Source organism: Anoplophora glabripennis, unplaced genomic scaffold, assembly GCF_000390285.2.
Source record: "Anoplophora glabripennis isolate ALB-LARVAE unplaced genomic scaffold, Agla_2.0 scaffold530, whole genome shotgun sequence".
NCBI lineage: Eukaryota > Metazoa > Arthropoda > Insecta > Coleoptera > Cerambycidae > Anoplophora > Anoplophora glabripennis.
Genome location: NW_019416648.1, coordinates 177632 through 203772, shown reverse-complemented (window position 1 = coordinate 203772; position 26141 = coordinate 177632). Strand labels below are relative to the sequence as shown.

Genomic DNA, 26141 nt, shown 5'->3' with positions numbered 1-26141 from the left:
CCCCACAGACTTCGTTCCATTCGTGCAAACGGGACAGTACAGACCAAATAGCTCGAACCCGGAATATTCGATTTTTTTTTGTTCACACACTACGAACTATCAGCACATTTTAAATTAAACCCACGAATAATGCGATCTGGAAAGTGATTCCTGACAGTGAGAAGGGAAAGGAAAATAAATCGTACAAAATGGTACAAGAATTGGCTTTTGAGGAAAAAATAGTTTTCTCATATCATTTAATTAAGCCAATAATGGTAGATCCAGGAGACTGATATCATTATTTGCGGATGGACTAAGCGATTTAGTTGGAATTGTTAAAATCATTTCTCTAGACAAATTTTTGTCCACTTGTTTCATTTACTGATTTTTCGTAAGATTTATATTATTTTTCATATGCCGCCGGTCGGAAAATTTTTTAACAAATTAATAATCAGATAAGAATTTATCACTGTGTGGGTATGTGGCACATTCTAATTGTAAATGGAACGAACAGCACACACACTACAATCTAGGAATGTACACTCATGTCCGTACGGACAGAAAATCTATCGAAACAGATTTTGCACGTCGGTAAAACCGTACCGTTTTTTTTCTCCACAAACTGTGTGTGTGGAATCCTTAACGTTTGAGCTAAAATTGTAAGCTAATGCTTTAATAAAATCTTTTTTGTTGCTAAACAGTGATGCTGAACAGCATTACCTGAAATTTTTAAAAATAATTTACCAATTTTTGTCGAGATGGTACCTCTCGATGTACGTCAGGGAATAATGTTATGTATTTACATGATGGGATTCCACCTCATTACTCTCACAGTATACAAGAATATTTAATGGATGCGGTTGTCTGGTTCAATGGCATTCCCGTCTTGCAGATTTAAATCCTTTAGAGTTTTACTGCTAAGGATATGTATACAGGGTGATTCAGAACTTATCCAAAAACAATTCTAGATGTACAGGGGACTCTTACAAATACAATTTTGTAAAGTAAAAAATCAAAAAGGGCAGTTCGAAAATGATTTAAAAATACACTTCTGCACGGCACTGGAAACTGGTCCACTGTAAAACCTGACCTGGCGCAATACGACCGTCACGGTGACAATGATAAAGACGGGCAAAAACTTGAAAGAATTTCGCAAGGAAAAGAATAAATAGAATTTTATAGCACCTATTTTATGTCAGCAAACTCAATTGATTTTGTTCAAATTCATTTGTGGTTTTAAATAATAAAATAATTTGACATACCTGATGTTACAACAAGTGTTCAAAATTTTGTCCACCGACGTGTAAACACATTTGGGTCCGTCTATTCAGTTTCTATGAACTAACACAAATGCTGTCTTGTTTCACCATAACACAAATGCTTCACCATAATACAAATGTTTTCTTGATTCACTAAAAAGCTATTGTAAACATCCATGCGTATTACGAATGACGCTAGAGACTACAGTTGTCCAGCTATGTAATGGTTGAAAGCACTACAACTTTAATAATTTTTTTCTCGGAAACTATAAGGATTTTACAAAAATTTTTTTTACAATATTGACTCCATTTCTCATGCCGCATCTATTCCCTAATTTTTTGGATAAGTTGTGAATCACCCTGTATAATTTAGTATTGTATGCGAAGGATATAGGAACAATTACTACACAGCTGCATTGCAGAATATTAGATAACGGCAGGATACTTTCATTTAATTCTGCGAACTTATGTGTTAACGGAGGATATGGCAACATGGTGGATGTGGCAACATCGAGCAAACAACAGTTCATAACATGTTCGCACTTTTTTATTAAATAAGGTCAATATGCATCTTTGTGCCATGATTTGCTTAGTATAACAAAACTGAATTTTCCTGGAAAATAATCTTCTAGTTTGTAAACACTCTGTACAACAAATAAAAAGAAATTTGTTTTTATGTTGTAAAAAACGTCAAAGAACGAAAAAACGTAAACACTAAAATGCACAACAAATAAAGACAACGTACGAATTCGTTCACTTGAAACTTGATTCGTAACATCATGAGCAAAACGTTTCGAACACGTAGAACAGTGGTTCCAAAAAATATTATTAAACGGTTTTCTATTGATGTATTCATATTGAGTGCATTAAACTAGTGCTGGCAAACACCGGAAAAAAGTGAAACCGGTTAACCGGGTTCCGTAAAAACCGATTTCAGATAAAACCGGTTAGTCGAATAGTTGCTAAAACCGGTTATTCGAATAACCCGTTACTTGAGTCGCCAAAACCGGATACTGAAAATCGGTGCTTTACAAAGACAGACCCGGAGAAATTGTCTAAAAAAAAGGTGTTTACAAAAATCTGGAAATCAAATTTGTTTACGAAGAAATCGATATCCAAAAAAAAGGTCAATTGCAATCGGACAAATCGATGTCTAAAAAAAAAGGAAGTAGATCCAAAGGAAGTAGGAATCGGTTATTTGAATAATCGGATATTTGAAGAATCGAATAACCGAATAACCGGTTTTCGGATTTCATAAAAATCCGAATAATCCGAAACCGGTTAACCGACTATCCAAAAAACCGATTTCAGGTGCCAGCACTACATTAAACTATAAGCTTATTGTGTATATCTGCAGGGAAAAGAATCGTTATACATATTTTCTACTTACGCATATTGTTTTGTGCATAAAACTCATACAACAAACTGTATAATATTATTCAACCGCAGTATTTTTAAATTATGTATTGATTTGTATATGCCATATACTCATTTTTACTGGAAACGTATTTAATATCATGTATATATTTATGTATGTTTGCGAAACCAAAATATTTATTTATTTTATTTAAATTGGCTTAAATGCATGATTGTGCAATTTTCACATATATTATGTACATATCCCGCCTACTGTCATGCTATCCATTTTTTTAAAACTAGTATGTTCCTATTAATAATGACAGGATCTCCTGTGGACGATGGCAGACGGATTATTCCATGAATGTATGTACCACTTATTTATGTTCCTTTTTCTTCGGGATAACTCTAATAATAAATTAAATTAAAACAATGCCCATGCTATCTATTCAAATTTACTTCAGTTAATCAAAAGTTACGGACTTTTGAATTAGTTATAGTTTCTATATACTTGTAGGTAGGTATACTATTTTATACGTATAAGACAACAATAAACTGGTTCAATTTTTTATATGTATATAATGTTTAATTATGTGTATAACTATGACAAAAGTTTTATTTTTATATATACAGGGTGATTCAGAACTTATCCAAAAAAAAATTCTGGATGTACAGGGGACCCTTACAATTTTGTAAGGTCAGTTCGAAATTGATTTAAAAATACACTTCTGCACGGCACTGGAAACTGGTCCACTGTAAAACCTGACCTCGCACAATGCGACCGGTATGGCGGCGTGATGAAAACGGACAAAAACTTTCGCAAGGAAAGAAATATGTAAATAGAATTTTATCGCACCTATTTTATATCGGCAAATTCAAATGCTTTTGCCTTTATTAATTATTAATAAAATTAATTTGTGTTTTTAAATAATAAAATCATTTGACATACCCGATGCTGCAACAGCAATTGTTCAAAATTTTATCCACTCACGTGTAAACACATTTGGGTCCGTCTTACTCACTTTCTACGAACTAACACAAATGATGTCTTGCTTCACCATAACACAAATACTTCACCATAATACAAATGTTGTGTTGCTTCACCATAAATTAAAACGATATCCATCAACTCTGAGTTGCTATACACGCAAGCCATTTTTGACACTAACTACTAAAAAACTGATGTAAATACCACAGAAAACAGGTAAAAACTACCGCAACGACGGATTTCAGTATTAGGAGTCACATGGCTCTCCACGCGTATTGCGAATGACGCTAGAGACTACAGTTGTATATGTAGTGGGTTTAATGTGCTATACCTTCAATAATTTTTTCTCAGAAACTATAAGGATTTTACAATATTTTTTTTTACAATATTGACTCCATTTCTCATGCCGCATCTATTTCCAATTTTTTTTGGATAAGTTGTGAATCACCCTGTACATTTATAGGCTTATACAAAGTTGAAATAGATATTTGAAGATTAAATAAATCGAGATACGAATACTGGATTGACAGAAATATTGCTACGCTATTTCAGCCTCTACAACTCTACTAGTCAGAAGTCAATAAATATTATAGCTGGAAAGGCAGCACTCTTAATCTAATTGGAAGTGTTACAAAACCCAAACATTCCAAAAATTCACCATTTGCCACTGAACACTTAACATTATTTAAATATTTTATTTTATGACCCAAATTATTTAATAATACATACTCGTATGTATCAGAATTCAAAAACATTTTATTTGCACCAGAATCTAAAAGAGATTTAATTTTTAATTCATAGACAGATACTGTAATATATGGACACATTTCCATTGACTTGACTTAATATGTAATTTAAAATTGGTTTGTTGTGACTATTAAAGTAATTAATTTAATCTACAGTACATAAATCATTTAAATCATATGTCGGTTGGCAATATGACATCAAATCCCGACCTAATATTGATTTCTGTTGGCGTTTCCCGAACTACATTTAGGACATGTACTTTTTGTAAAACCTATTAATCCACAACTATAACATTTTCTCAGTGTACAATTTTTTGCTAAGTGATTTTTACCTTTACAACGATAACATGTTATATCATTATTTTTAAATTCACTATTTAAATTATTTAATTGTCTGTTCCTTGAAATACTTCTTTCCAATTGACGTGTGTGACTATTATACCGATTATGCGGATTACTGTTAGTACGCCTATTTTGATCCTTATTAAATTCATTTGTGTTATATCGTGTCCCAGAATTATTAAATTTTACCGAACCACCTCTTTTATGCCTGTCAAAACTGTCATGTCTATATCTATTATAACTGTTGTGGCGATTATGAGAAAAACTTCTTTCGTGGTTACGATTTTGACTAAAGTTTGGTGATTTACTGTACCTTTACTACTGTAACGGTCTTGTCTATGTGCATCTAGTCTGCTCTATCTGGTACTAGTCTGATTTTTATTTTGTTTCAAAGTAGAAGGTTAATTCATTTCTAGGTTATCTAATTTTACTTTCCGTTTGGCCTCCGTTTGATATTCTAGGTTTGGTTCAACTACTTTACTACTGCTTGCACTCGAAGCTCTAATTAAGTCTCTATTATTCTCTAATTTACTACAAATATCTATCACTTCTCCTGGTGAAATAAAATCCAGCACAGCTGCTTACAGGATAAACCTTATATAAATATTATTAACGAAATCCAACTTCCACGTTGATTAACGTTCCAAAAGTTACACAATTGTTAATAATATCTTTCGATGAGTTAATGAAGCTACGAAGTGATCCCTTCAACGGTTGAGATTTAAAAGAAAGAACTGACCTATGGAATATGGAATTTTAAGACAATGGTCACGTGACTTAGATTTATTCGTTTTGATACAGAGTAAATTGAACCGTTTCACTATACCCTGGTCATCTATTTGAAACTATTATATTATGTTATAAACAAAGTAATATAAAAAGTTATGAATATATACATTAATAATAGTAATTGATAATTAATTTTGAAATGAATTGAGTATATTGCAATTGATAAAATAATTAATAAGTAATTATAAAGACATAATTTAATTATTTGTAAATGTTTATATATTAATATTTTTGAAAACCGTAACAATATCTTTTACAAATAGAATATTTTTTTAATAACAACTGACTTGCCACGTTGATCAATAATAATATTTTTGGAACCGCTGACTCCACTGACAGCTTTGATTCTGTTTACAAATGTTGAAAGCTTATTTGAAAATGTGTTGCTAACTCTCAGTTTTCCATCAGTATTTCTATACGTTACCACAATGTGCATTAGTTCATTGGAACTGTATTGAGTAATGATTTAATGTGTTTATTCATATCTATTAATACGTACATCACAGGTCCTTTCACAAAAAGAAAACATAAATTAAATTCCTAAATAAATATTTTCACTTGAACATTTGTTTCTGTAATGAAAACTAAAGTAGAACTGATTAGTGATTATTAAATTAAACTAGGAGTTTTTCTGTTTACTACAAAAATCAGAGGCGATTTCAAAGGTTCTCAATAAGGTTTAATAATTTTAATTATTATTAATTTTAAGCACTAAAACAAAAATTAAGGTTGCAGAATGTTCTGGAATGACGTTTAGAATAAAAACTTATTTTTAGAAAATTATTTAAAAGTGTATTTCTACAACTTGATTGATTTTTTTCGATCAAAACCAAAATTTGAGTTTCGGTTATTCGCAGCTTCACTCTCATCTTCAAACTTATTACTTCTCAGTCTATTTTTCTTATACAAATACGTTCCTTACAATTACTTTTACATAATTCTTTAGAAATATTTTTCAACATTCAACAACAAATGTTGCTGTTTTATAGGTTTGCTTTTTTCTCTTTTTTCTTAATTAACTTCCAATTACAAATAAATTACCTGATAGAATTACTAACTTCTTGTATGGAGATTATGGTAATTGTATGGTAAGTTTAAAGTTTTCTTGTTGTGGAAAATTTAGTTAAAATGGTTTCACAAAATTACAAATTTAAAAGAAAAGGCGACTTTTACCAGCTTTTCAATTTCCATGTGTCCACTATTCTTGAAAATGAATGCAAATAATCATAATGTAACACTGATACAAAAATGTTCAGTATTGTGCTAAAGAAAAACTCACCAGCAATTGATGGTGGCACGAGGTAAGTAACATTGTGTTTATCCATGGTTTTCCAGGCTGTAATTCCAGGAATTCCTGGTGTTCCGTGGGTTCCAGGTTTTCCTGGTCTTCCCCTGGGACCAGTCAATCCTATTAAGAAAACAGAAACTAGATTCTTGAAAGTTGTGTAGGTATTGTAGACATTTGTGACATAGGCTTGCTGAAAGATCTTTGTTAATAACTAAACTAATAGGTATGAAAGAATACATTAAAAGTACTAAGTAAACCCAATAAGTTAAATTTCACTCCAATATAACTCTAAGATACTCTAAAAAATTCATATTTATTATATATCTACCTAAATCTAAGTGAATATTTCCAAACTCTTTATTTAGTTTTCTTTTTTGGTCAGTGTGCTGCATTATTTTCCTTTCCACCCAATTCACATTTCATAGGAAGTCACCTGTATTGGAGACAAGTTGAAATTTGCAAGATGTTACACAAGGTGTCCCGCATAAGCACCGACACAGGGCAGGTGCATGTAGGGGTGTCCAAAATATTGTAATTTAACCAAACTTACCTAGGTATATACAAAGTTTCACCCCTGAGGAGTTATTAGCCCACAAAGTGGGGCCCTAAATTTCGAAAAAAATTAATATCTGCAACACTTTACCGTAGAAGAACCAAATTTGGTACATAATTTAGGTTTATTACTGGTCTTCTTTGACTATAATTTAAAGTTAATTGAAGTAGTACATTTTTTCATTGACCGAATTAAAAAATAGTAGTAGGTTTTATCTTTCAAATTTGACAATTGGCCAAATAAATTTTACTTCACTTTTCTCCTAATTCCATAAAAAGAAAACAAGTACCTAGGTAGTTGTAGTACCCCAACAGCAATCAGAGGTTGAAATAAAATAATTTTATTACTAACTGACAAGTTTGAAAGATAAATTCATTGCCTACTACTGACTTTTTGATTATTTTCTAATCAATACTGTTAAAATCTTGTGTCAGTTAATACGATTTTTCTTGAAAACCATAGTTTTTTAAAATTTAACAAGAGTAAAAAAAATGAGAATTAAGTTCTGCTGTGTATTAATATTAATATTTTTCAGTTCGGTCTATAAAAAAAAGTTAGGTATAATTTTAGGGGTGAGTCATGCACAATGAACACCTTGTAGTGCTTCAATTAACTTTAAATCATAGTCTAAGAAGACCAGTAATAAACCTAAATCATGTACCAAAGTGTTGCAGAGACATTAACTTTTTTTCGAAATTTATGGCCCCACTTTGGGGGCTAATAACTCCTCACGGGTGCAACTTTGTATATAGGTAAGTTTGGTTAATTACAATATTTTGGACATCCCTACATGCACCTGCCTGTGTTGGTTCTTATGCGGGACACCCTTTATAACTAAATATAATAAATAAGATCCAGTATTTGGAGTCCTGGTTCAGATTTAGTTGATTAATATTCTAAGTAAGTATTGTATAAGAAAATACTCTATTTGCCCGTTTCTATTTCGTAAAAGTTGGTCTTGTAGTATAACAACCCTAGGTTCGACAAAAAATAAGTAAACGTCGTTGTGGCCAAAAACATGTGATCGTCATAAGGAATCCCTACGTTGTGTGTATTTATTTTTTTTCACCGGAAGGCGCTGGCTACTAACTTTGTAGAGGGGATGTATGGTTTAATTATATAAAACAAAAGCAGAGTAAATACACCTAACCTTTATTTACATACAATTCAAATTAAACATGTGACAAATAGAAAGAACAACAAAAACATTAACAACCATTTAACATAAAATGAGAGTGCCAGGCTCACCTAGAGCTCCTGCGGGGAAAGAGCATGGCAGAGAAACCCACGATCGTTGCTCTTACCACCCAAATATAAATACAAAACAACCGCTAACCAAAGGCATACATTAAGAACCTTTGCTAATGATAATTAAAACTGGACTTATTTAATTTCTCACTAAATGTCATCTCACTCAAATTAGACATACACACTTCCAAGTAAAACTGAAGAGGTTTTAGTAACAATAATAACAACAACAACAACAATAATAATAATAATAGCAATAATAATAGGGAAGGTACTGGAGTCCCATACGGGAGGCAATCCAGCTATAGTTGAGATTTCAGGGGAACAACAACAATAATAATAATCATAGGTAAGGTACTGGAGTCCCATAATACGGGAGGCTATCCAGCTAAAGTTGAGATTTCGGGAGAACAACAACAATAATAACAATAATAATAATCATGGGTGAAAATGTTAGTAAATTCAACAAAGCTCTTACAGGCGTATGACATAAAGTGAGCACAAGAAATCAAAGAACAACGTAATCAAGATAAAACAAGTTAAATGTGAAACAAAGGAGTTGTTTTGCAATATCTGGGCAGACACGACAATATATACATATTTCAACATGTAATAAATAATGAGCCACTAATAAAGCATAGATATTTTTACGTTACTAGATATTCAATACCTACTATGTTGCACTAACATTAACAATGAGGATTGATATACACATCACCAAATGAGAATTTGAAATAAGATATGGTCTCACTTCGGTTTTTTTAATTTTAATAATAATTAAAATATACTGCCACAATATTCAAGTGACTAAACCCTAGGTTTGGCGATTAAAACCCTACATATGCTTTGTTAATTATTATTTATTGATCCTATAATTTACTTTTAGATACTTTTAATAATGATTGGGATTGGAAATATTTTTATAGGGAATAAGAGATGTAGACATATATGATCATTAGAAAAGTTCTCAGCACTGATTGCAGATTTTCCATTAAATATTGTTAAATTTAAGTGTGCTGTAATAAATTATATTTTACGGCGCAAGACACATTAATAACTTTCAGATACTCCTCTGGAATGTCCGAAAGAATTTCGAAGACTAATAAAAACAATATACAAACTCACCTTTTGGTCCAACAGGTCCTTGAGGTCCAGGAGGACCTCTGTCGCCTTTCATACCTGCAAAATGAATTAAAAAGATAATAACCACCTACATTATTATTAACCTACAACAATGCAAATTTTACAAAGAAAAAAATTATCATCTGATTCGAAATTGCTTATATAAGGTGATAGTCAAATTTCCTTAATATGAATTCTTTCATTCTGTCTTCTCTTCACTTCTCTTTCATTTGTCATAATTAATTAGGGTATGTGGTTAAATTTCGGATTTACTTCACACTTACCATTAATTCCATCTTTGCCATTTCTTCCTGGGACTCCATCTTTTCCGGGTAGACCATCGTGACCATTCCTTCCTGGCATACCGTAAAGACCAGGTTCGCCTGGTATGCCATCTCTCCCATCTAATCCTGCTCGTCCTTGTTCTCCCTTTTCTCCCGGTAATCCAGGAGTGCCTAAAAACAGTCCATTATCAAGGACTATATAGGTATTAGAAATATAGAATGTCAAACATAGTCGTCATAAAACCAACCTGCCACACCATCGTGTCCTTTTGGACCTTGAGCACCTTTGTCTCCTAAAATAATAAATAATCTCTAAAGAAAATAAAAAATAACTAAATTAAAATTAAAAAAATTATTAAATAAAAAATAACTGACCTTTGGCCCCCTTTAAACCAGGTAAACCAGGCAAACCAGTAAAACCTCTATTACCTGTTCAGAAAAAAATAAAGAAAAAATGTTTATTAAGCAATAAAAATATAAACACAAATCGTAATTTGTTTGGGTATTTCACGAATTTATAAAATTTTAAAAATTTATTAAATTAGCTCTGGATCAGGGGTTGTAATAACCCACTGTATCATTTTTTCATGTCATATAGTGACGCAACTATGTCATTTCATGTCATATCTGCTTTTTAAAATTTATTTAGGTAAAAATAATCCCATAAAACAAAAGTTGTCTGATTCTTTTAGAGCACAAATCAGTTTAATTCATATTTAAAATTTTTCAAATTAATTAAATACCCAAAGTGAACAGAAAGGGGGACTAAAAAAATATTTCTGGAATACATAATTAATTCATAACTGAAAGATCTGCATACCTAGTTTTAAACAGTATGAAAAAAGTTCACTATCTGGGCATAACGTTTAGTAACAAAAGATACAGTCTAAGACAAACGAAACCATAACAAATAATTACCAAAAAACTATGTATTTAAATGTTTTAATATATAAACAAACCCATGTCTCCAGGTATTCCGGGAAATCCTCTAAGTCCAGGGACTCCAGGATCACCCTTAGGTCCTTGAGGTCCTTGAGGTCCCGGTGCCTTCGGACAGAATTCCTGCACTTTTTGGCAGTAACCTTCCAGAGCTTTTTCCTGAAACAAGGTAGATCTATAAAATATTTATAAAATATATACTTAGAAATGAGAAACTACATTTCTGTACAGGGTGTCCCGAACTCTACGCCCCAATGATATTACAGGGTAATGAAAAATGTTACTGAAATGCATTTTGCACCAAAAATTAAAGTTTCAGATATTTCGAAAATTCTATTGATGACGTCATGAAATATATTTTTTTCCACATACCTGTATTTTTCCATATTTAAAAAGAACATATTTTTTCCGATAAACCTTTATTTAAAAAAATTTTCTCTATCTATTTTCATTAAAAAGTTATGATCAGAAGTAAAAATAATTATTATTATTATTACAAACGATGTATAATAATTATTTTAGAATTTACTGCTTTGTTAATAGTAGGAGGCCGTTGAAAGCTTTCATACAGGGCTTGCTATGATACTGTTAATGATGCAAGTTGCCTTAAAATAGTAATATCTAATACATATTTAAATACTAAACATGTCTTTAATTAATCACGAAGAAAACAAAACAATAAAAGTAGAACAAAAACAAGAAGTATTTTACGTACGCAGTGTGGATACAAATTGTGGAGTATTGGTTATATTTCTTAAAATATTCGTCATATCAAAAACATGTTTTAATAAAAGTGTTAGGGGAAATTATTTCCTGTTTAGTGATATCAAGCAATCTTTCATAGCACAAAAAATGTGGTTTCCAAGGTAACCGACTTAATTTTTTTAAACGGCACCATATACCTTTTTGGAGAAAATTAATACATTGGACCTTCCTAAATACGATACAATACAATTTTAATGGGGTCACATAGGAAAAAAATACAGTAAATTTAAGTTCTCTATTATGCTTTTGACAGTTTATCAAAATAATTATTAACATCAAGTTAGCCATGACAAAATCAGAACAATGTGAAACTGTCACTAGCTGTCAGTTGTTTGTAATTGTGTGCATTGTTGCAGTAAACGTACTTTTTTACTCAATTTTCTGTGTACTTAAGTACTTAGTAAGTTATAATGGCGCTTGAATTAAGTGAAACGGAAAGAATACAGGTTTTAATGATGGTGGGATATGGTGACAGGAAAAGGACACAGCGGGAAGTATGCGAGTTCTTTAACGAACTTCATCCAAACAGACCTCAAATAACAAAATCTTGTGTTTCCAAATTGTTAAAAAAATTTTAACGAGACGGGAAGCGTTAAAGACAAACTACATACAGGGCGGCCAAAAACAGCTACTGATGACGATACTACTTTAAATGTGCTTCTGTCAATATAAGAGAACCCACATTTGTCCAGTCGGGTAGTTGGTAGGGTGCAAGCCATTTCACACCGTTCTGTGTTGAAACAGCTCCACAAGGAAAAGTTTAATCCATACAAGATGCAGCTCGTTCAAGAACTTGTGTAAAATGATTTTGCAAAACGTGTTGAATTTTGTAACACTATGTTAGATAAATTTAACATGGCTTTAAAATGTGGCAAAAAGATTGTGTTCACCAATGAAGCCACTTTTATGCTTCATGGATTTTATAATAAACAAAATTACTGATATTGGTGTCAGGAAAATCCTTACTGGATTCGAGAAACTCGAACCCAGTGACCAGAAAAAATTAATGTCTGGACAGGTATTGATGGGAACCAAACTGCCGACAAATATCTTAATTTGTTGAGAGAACAAATTGTACCTGCTTTGGAGGCCCTAGGTCCAATTCATCAAATGTGGTTTCAGCAAGATGGAGCCCCTCCACATTATGGAAGGGCCGTAAGAGAATATCTAAACGAAATGTTTCCTGCAAGGTGGATAGGTCGCGGAGGTGCCATTAAATGGCCAGCAAGGTCACCCGATTTCACTTGAGTGATTCGTTTTTAAAGAGACTAAGAATGTGCCTGAACAATAATGGCCGTCATTTTGAACATTTAATGAATTAGTTCACATCCGTTCCATTTTTTCATTTATCCTATTAAGATTAGCTTAAAGCGTTGATCTTTTGATTTTTTGACTCCTTACTTAGGACATAAAATAAAATTATAAAAATTGAATTTACTGTATTTTTTTCTTATGTGACCCTATTAAAATTGTATTGTATCGTATTTAGGAAGATCCAATGTATTAATTTTCACAAAAAAGTATATGTTGCCGTTTAAAAAAATTAAGTCGGTTACCTTTTCAACCACATTTTCTGTGCTACGAAAAATTGCTTGATATCAAAAAATTTCCCCTAACACTTTTATTAAAACATGTTTTTGAATGACGAATATTTTAAGAAATATAAGCAATATTCCACAATTTGTATCCACACTGTATAACCAAAATTATTATAACATATTTTCTATGTGCCCTGTAGCTAATCATAAATCTAACCGACGCCTAACTTATAATTGCTTTCCTCAGCATTTTAGGAGTAAGCTCTTCACAGGTACGTGACATACTTTTACAGATTTGATTCTTAAGGAAACCCCGTAAAAAAAGTCCAAAGGAGTCAAGTCGGGAGATTTTCCGGGCCATTTTATGGGTCCATTTATTCTAATCCATTGTTCCTCGAAAACAGTATTTAAATAATCCTACACAATAAACGCTTTCTGAGCTGAGGCTGCATCGTGCTGGAACCACAAACTCCTTCGCAACTGTAAAGGGATGTTTTCGAGAAGTGCTGGGAGTTTTTCTTGTAAGAAACTCAAGTATTCTATACTACTCAACACACCTTCATAAAAGTGTGGTCCTATCAGATGACATCCAATGACACCACACCACACATTTACATACACTAAAATATCCTTGATATTATACAGGATGAACAAAGTGTGGATTCTCAATGGACCAATAATGTTCACTTTTTTATTTGGTAAACCATTACTTACAAAACGGCTTTCATCTGTTCAAAGAATACGATGAATTCGTCGATCAGAAATTTCAGCAGCTACCGTGATTTGTGTAAGGAAACTCAATCTTCTTTCTAGATTAATTTCAGATAAATATTCCAAGTTATGTATTTTAAAATTGTGGTAACCATTAACTTTTAATATCCGGTGAATCGAAGATGTTTTCAAATTTAACTCGTGACTAGCTTGCCCTATTAAGTTTAGCAGGTGGTTCTCAAAATATCGTACCACTTGTGCAGTAGTATAGTCATCTTTAACCCTTTTTCTTATTGATTTTCTCTTTCGAATCGAAAATGCATTTTCATTTTGTCGTAGGTTTCTTTATAGCCTGACAAACACTTTGTGGTCTAGGACGTGAACAGCTCTTCTAGAATTTTTATGGGATTCTCCATAAATTAAAAGAATATCAACTCTTTTTGTGTGTGATAGCGTTGTTACAAATAATCGATATAACTACCCTCTCTGTAAACACTTGGAAGCGTTAAGCAATACTCTTTTAACACTTTGATGACAAGTAAACATAATAATGTAACTCGATTAATAATTGTTTTCCAGAGAATGTCCGATCAAGTTATGACTAATGTTAGTGACGATCTAATTATATTATTGTTTTTACTACTTTTTAATAAAAATAGTTAAAGAAAAATTTTTTAGATAAAAGTTTATCGGAAAAATATGTTCTTTGTAAACATGGAAAAATACAGGTATGTTGCTGGAAAAATATATTTCACGACGTCATTAATATAATTTTCGAAATATCTAAAACTTTAATTTTTGGTGCAAAATGCACTTCAATCCATGCCGCTTAAACTACATACTTCAAATTTTTAGTAACATTTTTCGTACACTATGTAATATCATTGGGGCGTCGAGTTTGGGACACCCTGTACAATTTACACAACAACGTATGAAAAATTAATGTCTATTTTCTGGAAATTAGATCTTTAACAAGACATTTCGTCATCTTTATCAACTTAATTTTTATGAACGCGAATTAATTTTAGATGGTGTAAAACTGTGAAAGGTTCGTTTTAAAAAAACATAAGTTGATGATGGTTGCTGAAAGACGAAATATCCCAATAATAATCTAATTGCATATGCCACGAAGAAAATCCAAAACGCGGAAAACGACAAAATGGAAATCCGAAAGTTTTGTTTTCCGGGATAGCAATTTGAAACGTCCTGTACAAAGCAGCAACGAATCGTCCATAAAATTGATTTCTTTATTTTGGTTTCCTGTTTGTTTTTTTATTTTTTTTCCTTGTATTTTATATTTTTATTTCAATTATTTAGATACATTCATCCACATAGCCGGTAGGTATTTCGAAGTTATTTTCCTATCAACTTTTTTTAAGAAGTCTTTTGTATCGGCCTTGGGCAGATTAGCCACACGAGAAAGTTTCCCACGTGAAAAACACTTTTCACTTAGACATTTCCCAATTTCGAGGAGCCTATTTACGTAACTTTGGATATAACAAAGCATTTCGATCTTACGAAACAAACTTATCCCAATTTGGCTTTCTCTCACGTGCCCCGGAGATTTTCTCGCATGGGGGCGTGAAAAAGTCTCCTAATAGTTTAAAATAAGTTACAGGAAATCCGGAAACATTCGCGAAACTCGCAGCAGATTCGAATAAACCGGGTACGTCTACAAAGGAGTTTATTGGTCTTTTGTTTTTCTCTCCTCTTTGGATTTTCTTCCAGTCATCAGGTTACAAAAAGGATCGTTATGCGACGCGATACAATTAGGAAAACGGACGCAGCGTCTTTATATAGTGGGATTTTCCATCCGATTTAATTGTGACGGAAACGGAAATTTGTTCTAACACCTATCAATTTATTTAATAAAATAAAAATAACACTTGTACAGATTCGAACTGTGTAACAACTATCTTTCCCTTGTCCTTTTTACTTTAATTATTTTTTTTAACTTCCTCTTTTTTATATCAAGATTTAATATTAATCTTAGTCATCCTGACACTACCATTTGTAATTTTATTATACGGAATGTGGCGTGTATAATCTATAAAAATTAGTCTACAGCTTCCTGATGATATTTGTAATAGAAAAGTCTTATACGAAAATGTTCTATCTTCGCGTTTTTTTGTAAATTAAAGTTCATTTATTCAACGAAAATGAAGGCCGACCCTGTGTTATTTATTAAAAACTTTGGAAATGTGTTTATGCGACCTGAGATGCAACCTTATAATTTAAGTCGGTATAATCTAATACCAGTAATACTAAAAGAAGGTTAGGTTACATTGACAAAAAATTTGTGCAAACAACTGATTTTGTCTTTGTATTGAATTCATTATTCACTTAATTATTACATATTAAGAATCGTCCATCAGTGAGAGTGAAAGAGTCCAGACAAAAGTTCTTATTTTGTAATTCCACGATAGTGACAGTGTAATTTTTATAAAGAAGTAAAAAATAAGAATAGCGTGCCGATTACATTAAAAATGAGATTCTTATTTCGTACTAACCTTACTTTGCTTAATTTTTTAGTTTGTGCACAAACTAGTTTTACAGTGAACCGAGAAAATAATGCATTTACTATTTCCGAACGTGTCTATATGGTGTTAGTGTATGGTGCAGCCGGAGAAAATGCGTTCGCGGCGACTAGGTTGTACCGGGAACGATGGCCTTGTGGCCATCGTCACCCCCCATGTGCAAATACAATCCTACAGTGCGTTCAGCGGCTGCGAGATACGCGAAGTGTTATTCCTCGAGGAGAAGGACGTGGTCAGCAAGTGAACGTTAATATTGAAGATGCAGTGTTGGAAAATCTTGACAAAGACCCCACAATTAATACTCGACGACTCGCACAGCAAGTAGGAACCTCATCTCGTACCGTACATCGCATCTTAAGGCGCCAGCTGTTGCACCCCTATCGTCTGCAACCAGTTCAACAGATTTTACCCCCGGATTGTGATCAACAAATGCGTTTTTGCAGATGGTTTTTACGGCAATGTGCCAACCTAGTAGACTTTCCTACTTATGTTTGTGTGATGAGGCGACATTTACCCGTGATGAAGTGAATTTTCATAATATGCACATATGGGCCGATTAAAATCCTCACGCTGACTGCCGACTTTTTGGAGAACTTGTTGCTTGAATTATTGGACGATGTGGCATTACAAACAAGTTCGGGTACGCATGTTTTATCTTCAAGATGGGCCTCCTCTTAACGGACAAATCAGAATTTCGCCGTAAGAATGATCTGAGCCAGTCTTCTCCGGCCATTTCAACATTGCTGTTGAATGTGTGCTTGATTTCTAACTGCTTGGCGAGCTGGTATGCCAACGACGAACTATTTTTCTTGTTGGAGAAAATCCTCGTTTTTGGCATTTTCCTAATATATTTTTATCTCCCAGAACCGATGATGGACCTAATCTCTTCTTCTTAGTATTACATGTTGCTAACCTTCGTCGAAGTGTAGTACAAGGTACTTGAAATTATCTAGCTGACTCCCATATTGCCAGATCTCACAGCTTCCATCGCCGAAAATAGCGTGTCTTCAGACCATATGGCCCTGGAGCAGGTTCCTATCCTTTTATATTCGGTTGGCATTTAAAAACAGATTTACATAATTTATTATCAAAATGTCTAACAAAATCTTTCCCAAAAACCTTGGGAGAAATGGCTCAGGCACGTATTCCTTTACAATTGAATATTTAAGCTTTATTCTAAGGTTAGGAAACGAATAGAGACAAGTTAATTCATAGAGAAAGTAGTGCAAGTGAAATATTTAGGAAATTTGGCTTTTAAATATTATAAGCTCTTAATGACGGAAATAAATAAGGCGTGATGAATAGAATAATAGAATAATAGAAAGCATGTAATAAAAATATAATTAAATTTTTTTGTTCCAACAGACTCGATGCACTGTGCGTACATACGTTCAAGTGAAGCTGATAATCGCAAGTGGCGCAACGTTGCCAATTGCCCCTCAAATTAAGGAGGTTTATCTGATTTGGAATTGACGAACAAATATTCATAAAAAAATTAATATAAGCTTATTAATATGAAGAAAATCTCTTATGAGAATACAGATTTTTTTTGGTCTTTCCACTTAGAATGAGCAACAATTGATGAACAGTTTCCACAACAACTTGTATAAATAGGATACCGATATCTAAAGAACCGTATGACAGCTCGTAGAAATCGATTAGGTACTTGTAAGATACATAATTTATAATAATTCTCCTTCAAACTGCTGTCGTTGACTAACTTAACCTTCATATGCGTGATAACGGCAACATCGCGGTTCTCAAAGTAGCGTATTATTTAAATTCGCAGGTGTGACATATGATGTATATTTCAAGCTTAGGCATCCAAACAAAGCCAGCCACGTGCAACGTTGCCAAATCTAAAGGCTTACTACTTTAGTCACTAGCGAATCTTCAGAAACTTTCGTCAGACTTTAGACGTACCTCCGTACCCAATAAACGTCCTTAAGAGAAATTGAAGTGCGCCATCATAACCCACCGAGTCACTTCACCTGGGTTTTAAAATATTTCGATATTTTGCCGGATGCGCCAATGCAAAGAAATTACTTTGTCTCGTTCAGTAAAATAATATTTATTAGTCCAGTCGAATTAGAATTTGAACGTAAAAATATTATTAATAGACATATCGAAAATAAGTGGCAAAATTCCGTATTTTTTCACTTTTTTTAATGCCCATGAAAATCTAGACGACCTATTGGAAAATTTGTTATTCTACGTCAGGCAATTAAATTACCTATAATTTAAGATACTTAAAGTCAATTTGACCATTTTGTTAAGTATAAAATAAAGGTCGAACGCGGAAAAATCAGTTTTCGAAAACTGTCCATTATTATTGCTAAAAAGTAGAAGAGTCCAGACAAAAGTTTTTATTCTATAATTCCACGATAGTGACAGTGTAATTTTTATAAAGAAGTAAAAAATAAGAATAGCCTGCCGATTTCATTAAAAACGAGATTCTTATTTCTCATTTTGCTTAATTTTTTAGATTTCGAATAAACTAGTTTTGCAATGAACCGAGAAAACAATGCATTTACTATTTCCGAACATGTCGATATGGTGGTAGTGTATGGTGCAGCCGAAGAAAAGTAGACTTTCCTGCTTACGTTTGTGTATCACATGAGGCGACATTTACCCATGATGAAGTGAATTTCCATAATATACACATAAAGGCCAATGAAAAGCCTCACGCGATTACGGAAACTCATTTTCAACATCGGTTCTCGGTAAATGTTTGGGCTGGCATAATAAGCGATGTACTTGTGGGTCCCTATTTCTTTGAAGGACGACTAAATTTACCAACATATGCTGAGTTTTTGGAGAACAGGTTGTTTGGATTATTGGACGGTGTGGCATTACAAGTTCGGGCACGCATGATTTATCTTCAAGATGGGGCTCCACACAGTACTCGAGAAGTAACAACACTTTTGAATGAAATGTTTCCTCGGCGATGGATTGGACGCTTTGGTCCCGTGCCGTGGCCACCCGATCTAACTCCAATGGACTTTTATCATTGGAGTAAATTGTAGTCATTGGTTTACAATACTCCAATTGCTACGGTGGAAGAATTTCAAAACCGTATAGTTGAAGCTGCTGACACAATTAGGGGATGGAATACCTGTAATTAGGGAAAATATTCCCCGAAATTGGATGCGTCGGTGTCATGCCTGTATCCGCGCTAATGGGGATCAATTTCAACGTTTTCTCTAAAAATGGTAAATTTTATATCATTTTGTTCCATATTTTAATGGAGTTTGTTTAGTGCACGCAGTTGGCAACTACAGATGCTTACGGATGTGGTTTTGTTTGCGAACTCTTGCAGTAACAACAATGCATTTAAGATTATTTAATTACTATTAATTATTATAATAAGAAAATATATATTTTTTTAGTAGGTATCTATTTTTCTTAGTTTGTACTTTTGCATTGAAAAATTCCTCAAAAATTGATAAGTATCTTTATATCATTCAACGACGATTTGTATACGCGGTTTCTCTACAGAACGCAACTCATCGTACAGCACACGGACAGGAGACCGTTCAAGAGAAAATATTTTGATACATAATTGAACTTTAATTTACGAAAAAAAAGCGCAAAAATAGAACTTTTTCATATAAGACTTTTCTATTAAAAATATCATTAGGAAGCGGTAGATTACAGTATTTTTATAGATTATACACGCCGCACCCTGTAATACTATGCTAGTACATGGACTTACTTCGTGACGGTGATGAAATAACAGGCAGAAAAACTGTAAATTTAATAAAATGACGACTTACATATCTTATTATTAATTAATTTAATAATTAATTATTTAATTAATATTACAAGAAAACAACTTAATGGAAATTTTACAGTAAAAATATTTTTGTTTGTAGGTATACCATACATCACAATTCTTAAGAATTAGTAATACACTGTGTTTTCCTTCATATTTGTTATACTTAGATTGGTAGGTACCTACAGCCATTATAACAAAACTATTCTCTGTATCTAGAATGAGTGTATGTGTTTGGAATATGCATAAGTTATTTTTAAACTTATGAAGTTTTTCAATTTTGGTAGAGTTTCTATATCTTAATTTATTTTATTTTGCACCTATTTTACTACAGGTCATGTTTTAATTTTGATAAACTAAAAAGACCATCTTATATAACTGATTTGATTCGTTTCTACCATCAACTTTATATTTTTGCCAATGCCCAATATGTATGAAAAAATTCTTATTACTATTTTTAAATATTTTCTTTAGTAAAAAAATATATTCCTGATAAAACATTTTTTTAAATATGTTAAATATAAATTTATGGCGCTTTAATATTAAAAGAACATAAATTAACAGCGAACTTGTATAATTTCGTAGAAAACACAATTATTTGACTATTAAATTGCTATCTTAAATAGTAATACAATATATTCGTAAAATTCAAAATGTAGCAAAATTGTTTTTCATATGAAAAATTTTTTTTAATATGTTGAATATAAATTTATGGCGCTTTAATATTAAATGAACATAAATTAACAGTGAATTTGTAAAAATTGGTAGAAAACACAATTATTTGACTATTAAATCGCTATCTTAAATAGTAATAAAAGATATTCTTAAAATACACACTGTAAATTTGTAAGAAATTGCTGCAATAGTATATTTAACTTATTGAAGTACTATGATATCTATTTAAATATTCGCGTAAATATATACTTTTCAAGATTTTAAACTGATTACAATTTATCACTAATAGTCCAGTAAAAATTTGCGGATGTTTTGATATTTGGTGATTATATGTTCTTTTCTATCTTTTTTTTTCGATTTTTTATTTTGCCACCTCGTATCTTTGCCGCTGGCGCCTCTATTCAAAGAAAAAAGTGACCTGAAAACAATTTTGTATACATCTTGCCTTTGATTGACTTTACAACAAAAATTATTCTACCTATAATAAATTAAACTACACAGTTTTCTCTACAAAATGGTTCTCTATCATTTTTTTCATAAAACTAACAGTTTTCACGTACGAAAACCAACTACGTAACGTGTAAAGTAATACGCATTTAATGTGTTAAGCCTATCGCTCACATGCAACAGTTGACCATTGACTTGCTTTGCAAAAAAAAACCTATCTTCACGAAGTTATAAAAGTATTTAAAGAAAATGATGCTGACAAAGAAAATGTAGCTAAAGCTGGAGAATACTTTCTTCTCAGACTTTACGGCTATAATAAAAAGGAATTTATACCTCTGAACACTTATAGGCACCAATGCTTCATAAAATCAGCATACATGAATAAATTTAACATCCCTTCATTGCCTCCTATAGAAGCTGTAGCGAGACAACATTGATTTAGAACGTATCATCAGTACAGCAATGGATTGGTAAGGAAAAATCTAGGATGGAAGAAAGACAAAAATGGTCTTGTTCTCTGACTACAATCCAACCACCTGCTCCAGAAATTATTAAACTATCTTCTTGTAAATGCAAGAAAGGATGTCGGGGAGCATGTGGATGTAGGAAAGCAGAGCTTTGTTCTATAATTTTCTCAAACTGCGACAATAGATGTGATAACATGCCTCAAGCATTGGAAGATAGCGATGATGATGAAGACGTATAATGAAATCGATACAGAAAGTAGAGAAAAAGCTACTGCGCCAAAAGAATTGATCCCACAAACTTCGTTGCCTTCAACTCTCAAATACATCTATAAATCTGGTCCCTCAGCAAAAGTTATTGTAGTTTCATTTTCATTAGGCCTACTGGGGAAAACACAGAAAAACACGCACTATATACTCTACCTCATGGTGGTGTGGAAATGGGTATTACTTTTCAATGCACTTTAAATGGTGACCTTTGTTAGTCTCCTATCCAAAACGGGTCGGTTTTATGAGAAAAATGGTTAGAACACTTATTTTGTAGCAATCTGGTATTTAATTTGTTACATAACTATTTTTGCTGTAAAAGCAACGAGTAACGACATCTTACAAAATCTCTTTTTTTACCAATTTATTACAATATGGCGGCGCCGGCGACAAAGATACAAGGTGGAACTCACAACGCCTCTCTGGATATCTATTGTCAAGGCGGAATGCTGAAAATTTCAAAGACTTCTTCTGTATTCTATCAATCATATTAATGTAACATACATAGATGGGGTTCCACACTAACGAGCAGTATTCCAATTTGGAACGAACCTATGATTGAAACAGTTTAATCAGAACATTGTTGTCACGGAACTATTGACCGATTCTAAAGATAAAACCCAACATCCTCATGGATGATGAGACAGTCATCTCAATATGTGAGGAAAAACTAAGTTTATTGTCGAAAAGCACTCCCAGACCTTTAACTTCATCTACTCCTGTCACAATTTCAGAGTCAATTCGGTAGTCATAAATAATTACATTGAATTTACGTGAGAATATAACAGTCTTACACTTGGAAATGTTTAGACTGAGGTAATTTGGCACGAACCAGTGAGTTAATTTTTCCAAATTCATTTGCAAACATCTTTTGATTCGATAACCGAAAATATTTTCAAATCGTCAGCGAAAAATAACTTATCACATGTAATGAGTGAGCAGAAATCAGTGGTAAAAATAGAAAAAAGCAATGGGCCTAGGTTGGAGCCTTGTGGAACTCCTGACACGTAAGTGTTAGTTTGAAACCATTAAATGTATGTTACATTTAATTGAGTGAGTTGAATTGAGTGATTATTGAGTGCGATTTAACAAATAGGAAGCGAATAATCAACAACGCAGAAAAAACACGTCTCTCCAACTTCACCAACAGTAGCTTATGGTCAACTCTGTCGAAAAATCAGTGTACACCACATCTACCTGCCCTTGCTGGTCGATAATATGAGATAAACAAATCAAGTTCGCATTAGTAGAGCACTTATTCATAAAACCATGTTGGTGTATAGAAACAAATGAACGAATAGATAGATGCGGTTATACAAAGATATCTCGAAAACTTTGCTGAAATTGCAAAGTAAAGTCATAGGTCTATAATTAATTATATGAGTAGAATCACCATTCTTTATTATATGACAGACACTGGCAGATTTCCATAGATCGGAAAATATATTAAGCTTAAGAGAAAGATTAAAAATTATAGCAAGTGGGCGAGATAACTTAGCGACACAGTCTCTTATTAGAAAAATGGGGAAGCCATCAGGACCACAAGTCATTTTGTTTTTTAACTTACGAATTGACAGCTCGACTTCACTCTCCGTAAAAAGCGAAATGTTCAAGTTAGGCACGTTAATATCAAAACTTCCGCAAAATTTTCCAGCTAAAAGTTAAAAATTTACAGCACATAATTACTGGAGTATAAAATTACATACGCTAGGCAGTACTCAAACCAAGGATTAGTGTAAGACAAACAGAAATGATTGAATGTGAACTAATGTTTCTCTTAGTACAGCCTTAAAAATGTATTATATTGTCCATTAAGGCACGTGAAATTAATATTAATTAAATGTTACTTCCAATATTTCTAAAACATGCATGCGTGTATTATCCGCATTGGAACTACTCGTATAAGTGCTAAAAAAAGGATAATGTGACATAGCTACAAAGTTACCAACCAGAAATGAGCCAGCCAGCTCTTTTTATTATTTAAGAAACCAGCAATGTAAACTTTCCTACATGCAGAATAAATATGGGCATATTTATCGTAATACATCTTAGGTCCTTAATTCAAATTTAAATCATTTCAAAATCTCCTGGGATAAGCCATTCTGAAGTCGTTTAAATATCTAAAGAAGTCCTCGCTTTACGTTCTGAAAAATGGCTTGCAGACAATAATAACTTCTACAAAAAAAAGCGGAGTAGACATCTACACAATTTGTAAAACTTTTGCAGACAGCATTAAATTGCCCAATAATTAATATCACCCCCTCCTCCCGCGAGTACGTCGCAAAGACGCAAAGAAAAAGACGAAAACGACCCTTTGTTCCCGTCTACAGAATAAGACACTTCCCTTTTATTTTCACAAAACCTCTTCTTCTAGCAAACAATCGCTCATTCCGTTTGAAAGTACGCCGAGGAAATAAATTCATGCTGCTAGGGGATTTAAAAATGCATTTCTTGCATGCTTATTCACAATGAGGCTTCTTTGAAAGGCTAAGCCGCAAGGCAACACAATCCATCTATTTCTGAATGTGTTAGCGTTGCTTATAACGGAGCTTGGAAGTTTTAATATGAATATGTATTACAGTAAGAAACAATAAAGTATTGTAGTAATTGTATGCCTCGGGGAATAAAATTATCTTTTTTCTACAATCTTCTGAATAAACTCTACACGTATCTGTATTTTCTGTAACCTACTTTCTATTAAACACATTTTCCAGGATTGCATGTTGGAAAATCAATGACGCTATCTGTGAAATGTAAAAGGGACAATTATAAGAAAAATATTAGGAATATTTACTATTAACACTTTCACTCTAAGGTTTTTATATCATTATTATTATAATTAGTTGACTACTGACTACTGATATGTACTATATTATTGTCATAAAAAATTATAAATATAAGTATTACAAATACAAATTTGCTGTCAGAAAGTTTATACTGTAATGAAGTAATCAGCTTAAAATTTTTGTAGATGGTGACTATTTATTACATTTTAACTTTTAGTTATAGATTTGTAATAATTTTGTTATTCATTATAGCGATCTTTAAGAAAATGTTATTGCTAAAATATTGTATTAACGGTTGTCGTACTCTGATAAGACGCATTCTCATTTTTTCAAAAAAGTCAGGTTAGAATTGCAATCAGCTTTTTTCTTTTTTCATCTTGTTGCGGTTGATGTTTCAAATAATGGAAGTAGATGCAGACATGTTGCTAGAACAATGGTAAATACTTCAGGAAGAAACAGTTTGCAATAAAGTTAAGACTAATTTTTGGCAGAGAATGGCCCCAAATCATCTTCACAGTGGTAGTAACAAACGAATTGAGTTCTTTTTGGAAATTCTTCGGAATACTTACTTGTTTTGCTTATTCTCGTAGACTTCTCTCAAAGGTAAATTTTCCGCAGATAAACATACATTCTATCAAAAAAGTATCAAGAATTTGTCATTGAAAAATTCCATGTGGTCGATTTAAATTTCTTTATTCATAGAAAATTGGTAGCACTGTACTCTACTCTGACGCGAAGTTTGTTTCCCAAAAATTTTATGCTACTAACGGGATTTCTTGTGTTAAATCGTTGAAGATGTTGGTTGAAGACGTACGGTAATTCAGTTTTATCGAAAACTCTAATATACGAATGGTCAAACATGGTCGAGAAGTTGTTGATGATTTACCACGTTCTGGTCATCTTTCAACGTCTTGAACTAAAGAAAACATCGATAAGATAAAGGAAATGGTACTTGCACACCGTCATTATAGTTTGAGGGAGCTGGCATAGCTTTAAATATACCTTACGAATCAGTTCGCACCATTTTAGTTGATGTTTTAGGTTCCAAAAGAGCATCGCACACATGTTGTTGGAGACATGTCTGAACAGATTACATTCATGCAACGCATCATAACGAGTGACGAGACATGGGTTTACGATTTTGACATGCAAACGAGACAAAAAGCTTTGGAAAGAAGCTTTTCTAATGAGCCGAAACCAAAAAAAAAACACGTTAAAGCCATGTTGACTGTTTTCTTTGATTATCTTTGTGTTGTCCACACGGAATTCCTTCCAGATGGAGA

At 32.6% G+C, this 26141-nt stretch overlaps 1 protein-coding gene across 1 annotated transcript in view; it reads right to left on the bottom strand.

The window, feature by feature from the left end:
- LOC108911691 overlaps positions 1–17282 on the bottom strand; it is a 90479-nt gene extending 73197 nt beyond the window's left edge. The window contains exons 1-7 of the mRNA XM_018716682.1: positions 17073–17282; positions 10914–11052; positions 10330–10383; positions 10203–10247; positions 9955–10125; positions 9674–9727; positions 6739–6867 (exon numbers count right to left, since the gene is read on the bottom strand). Of these exons, the coding sequence (XP_018572198.1) occupies positions 6739–6867; positions 9674–9727; positions 9955–10125; positions 10203–10247; positions 10330–10383; positions 10914–11052; positions 17073–17282 (802 nt within the window). The remainder of the gene's footprint in view (positions 1–6738; positions 6868–9673; positions 9728–9954; positions 10126–10202; positions 10248–10329; positions 10384–10913; positions 11053–17072) is intronic.
- Positions 17283–26141: the final 8859 nt, after the last annotated feature.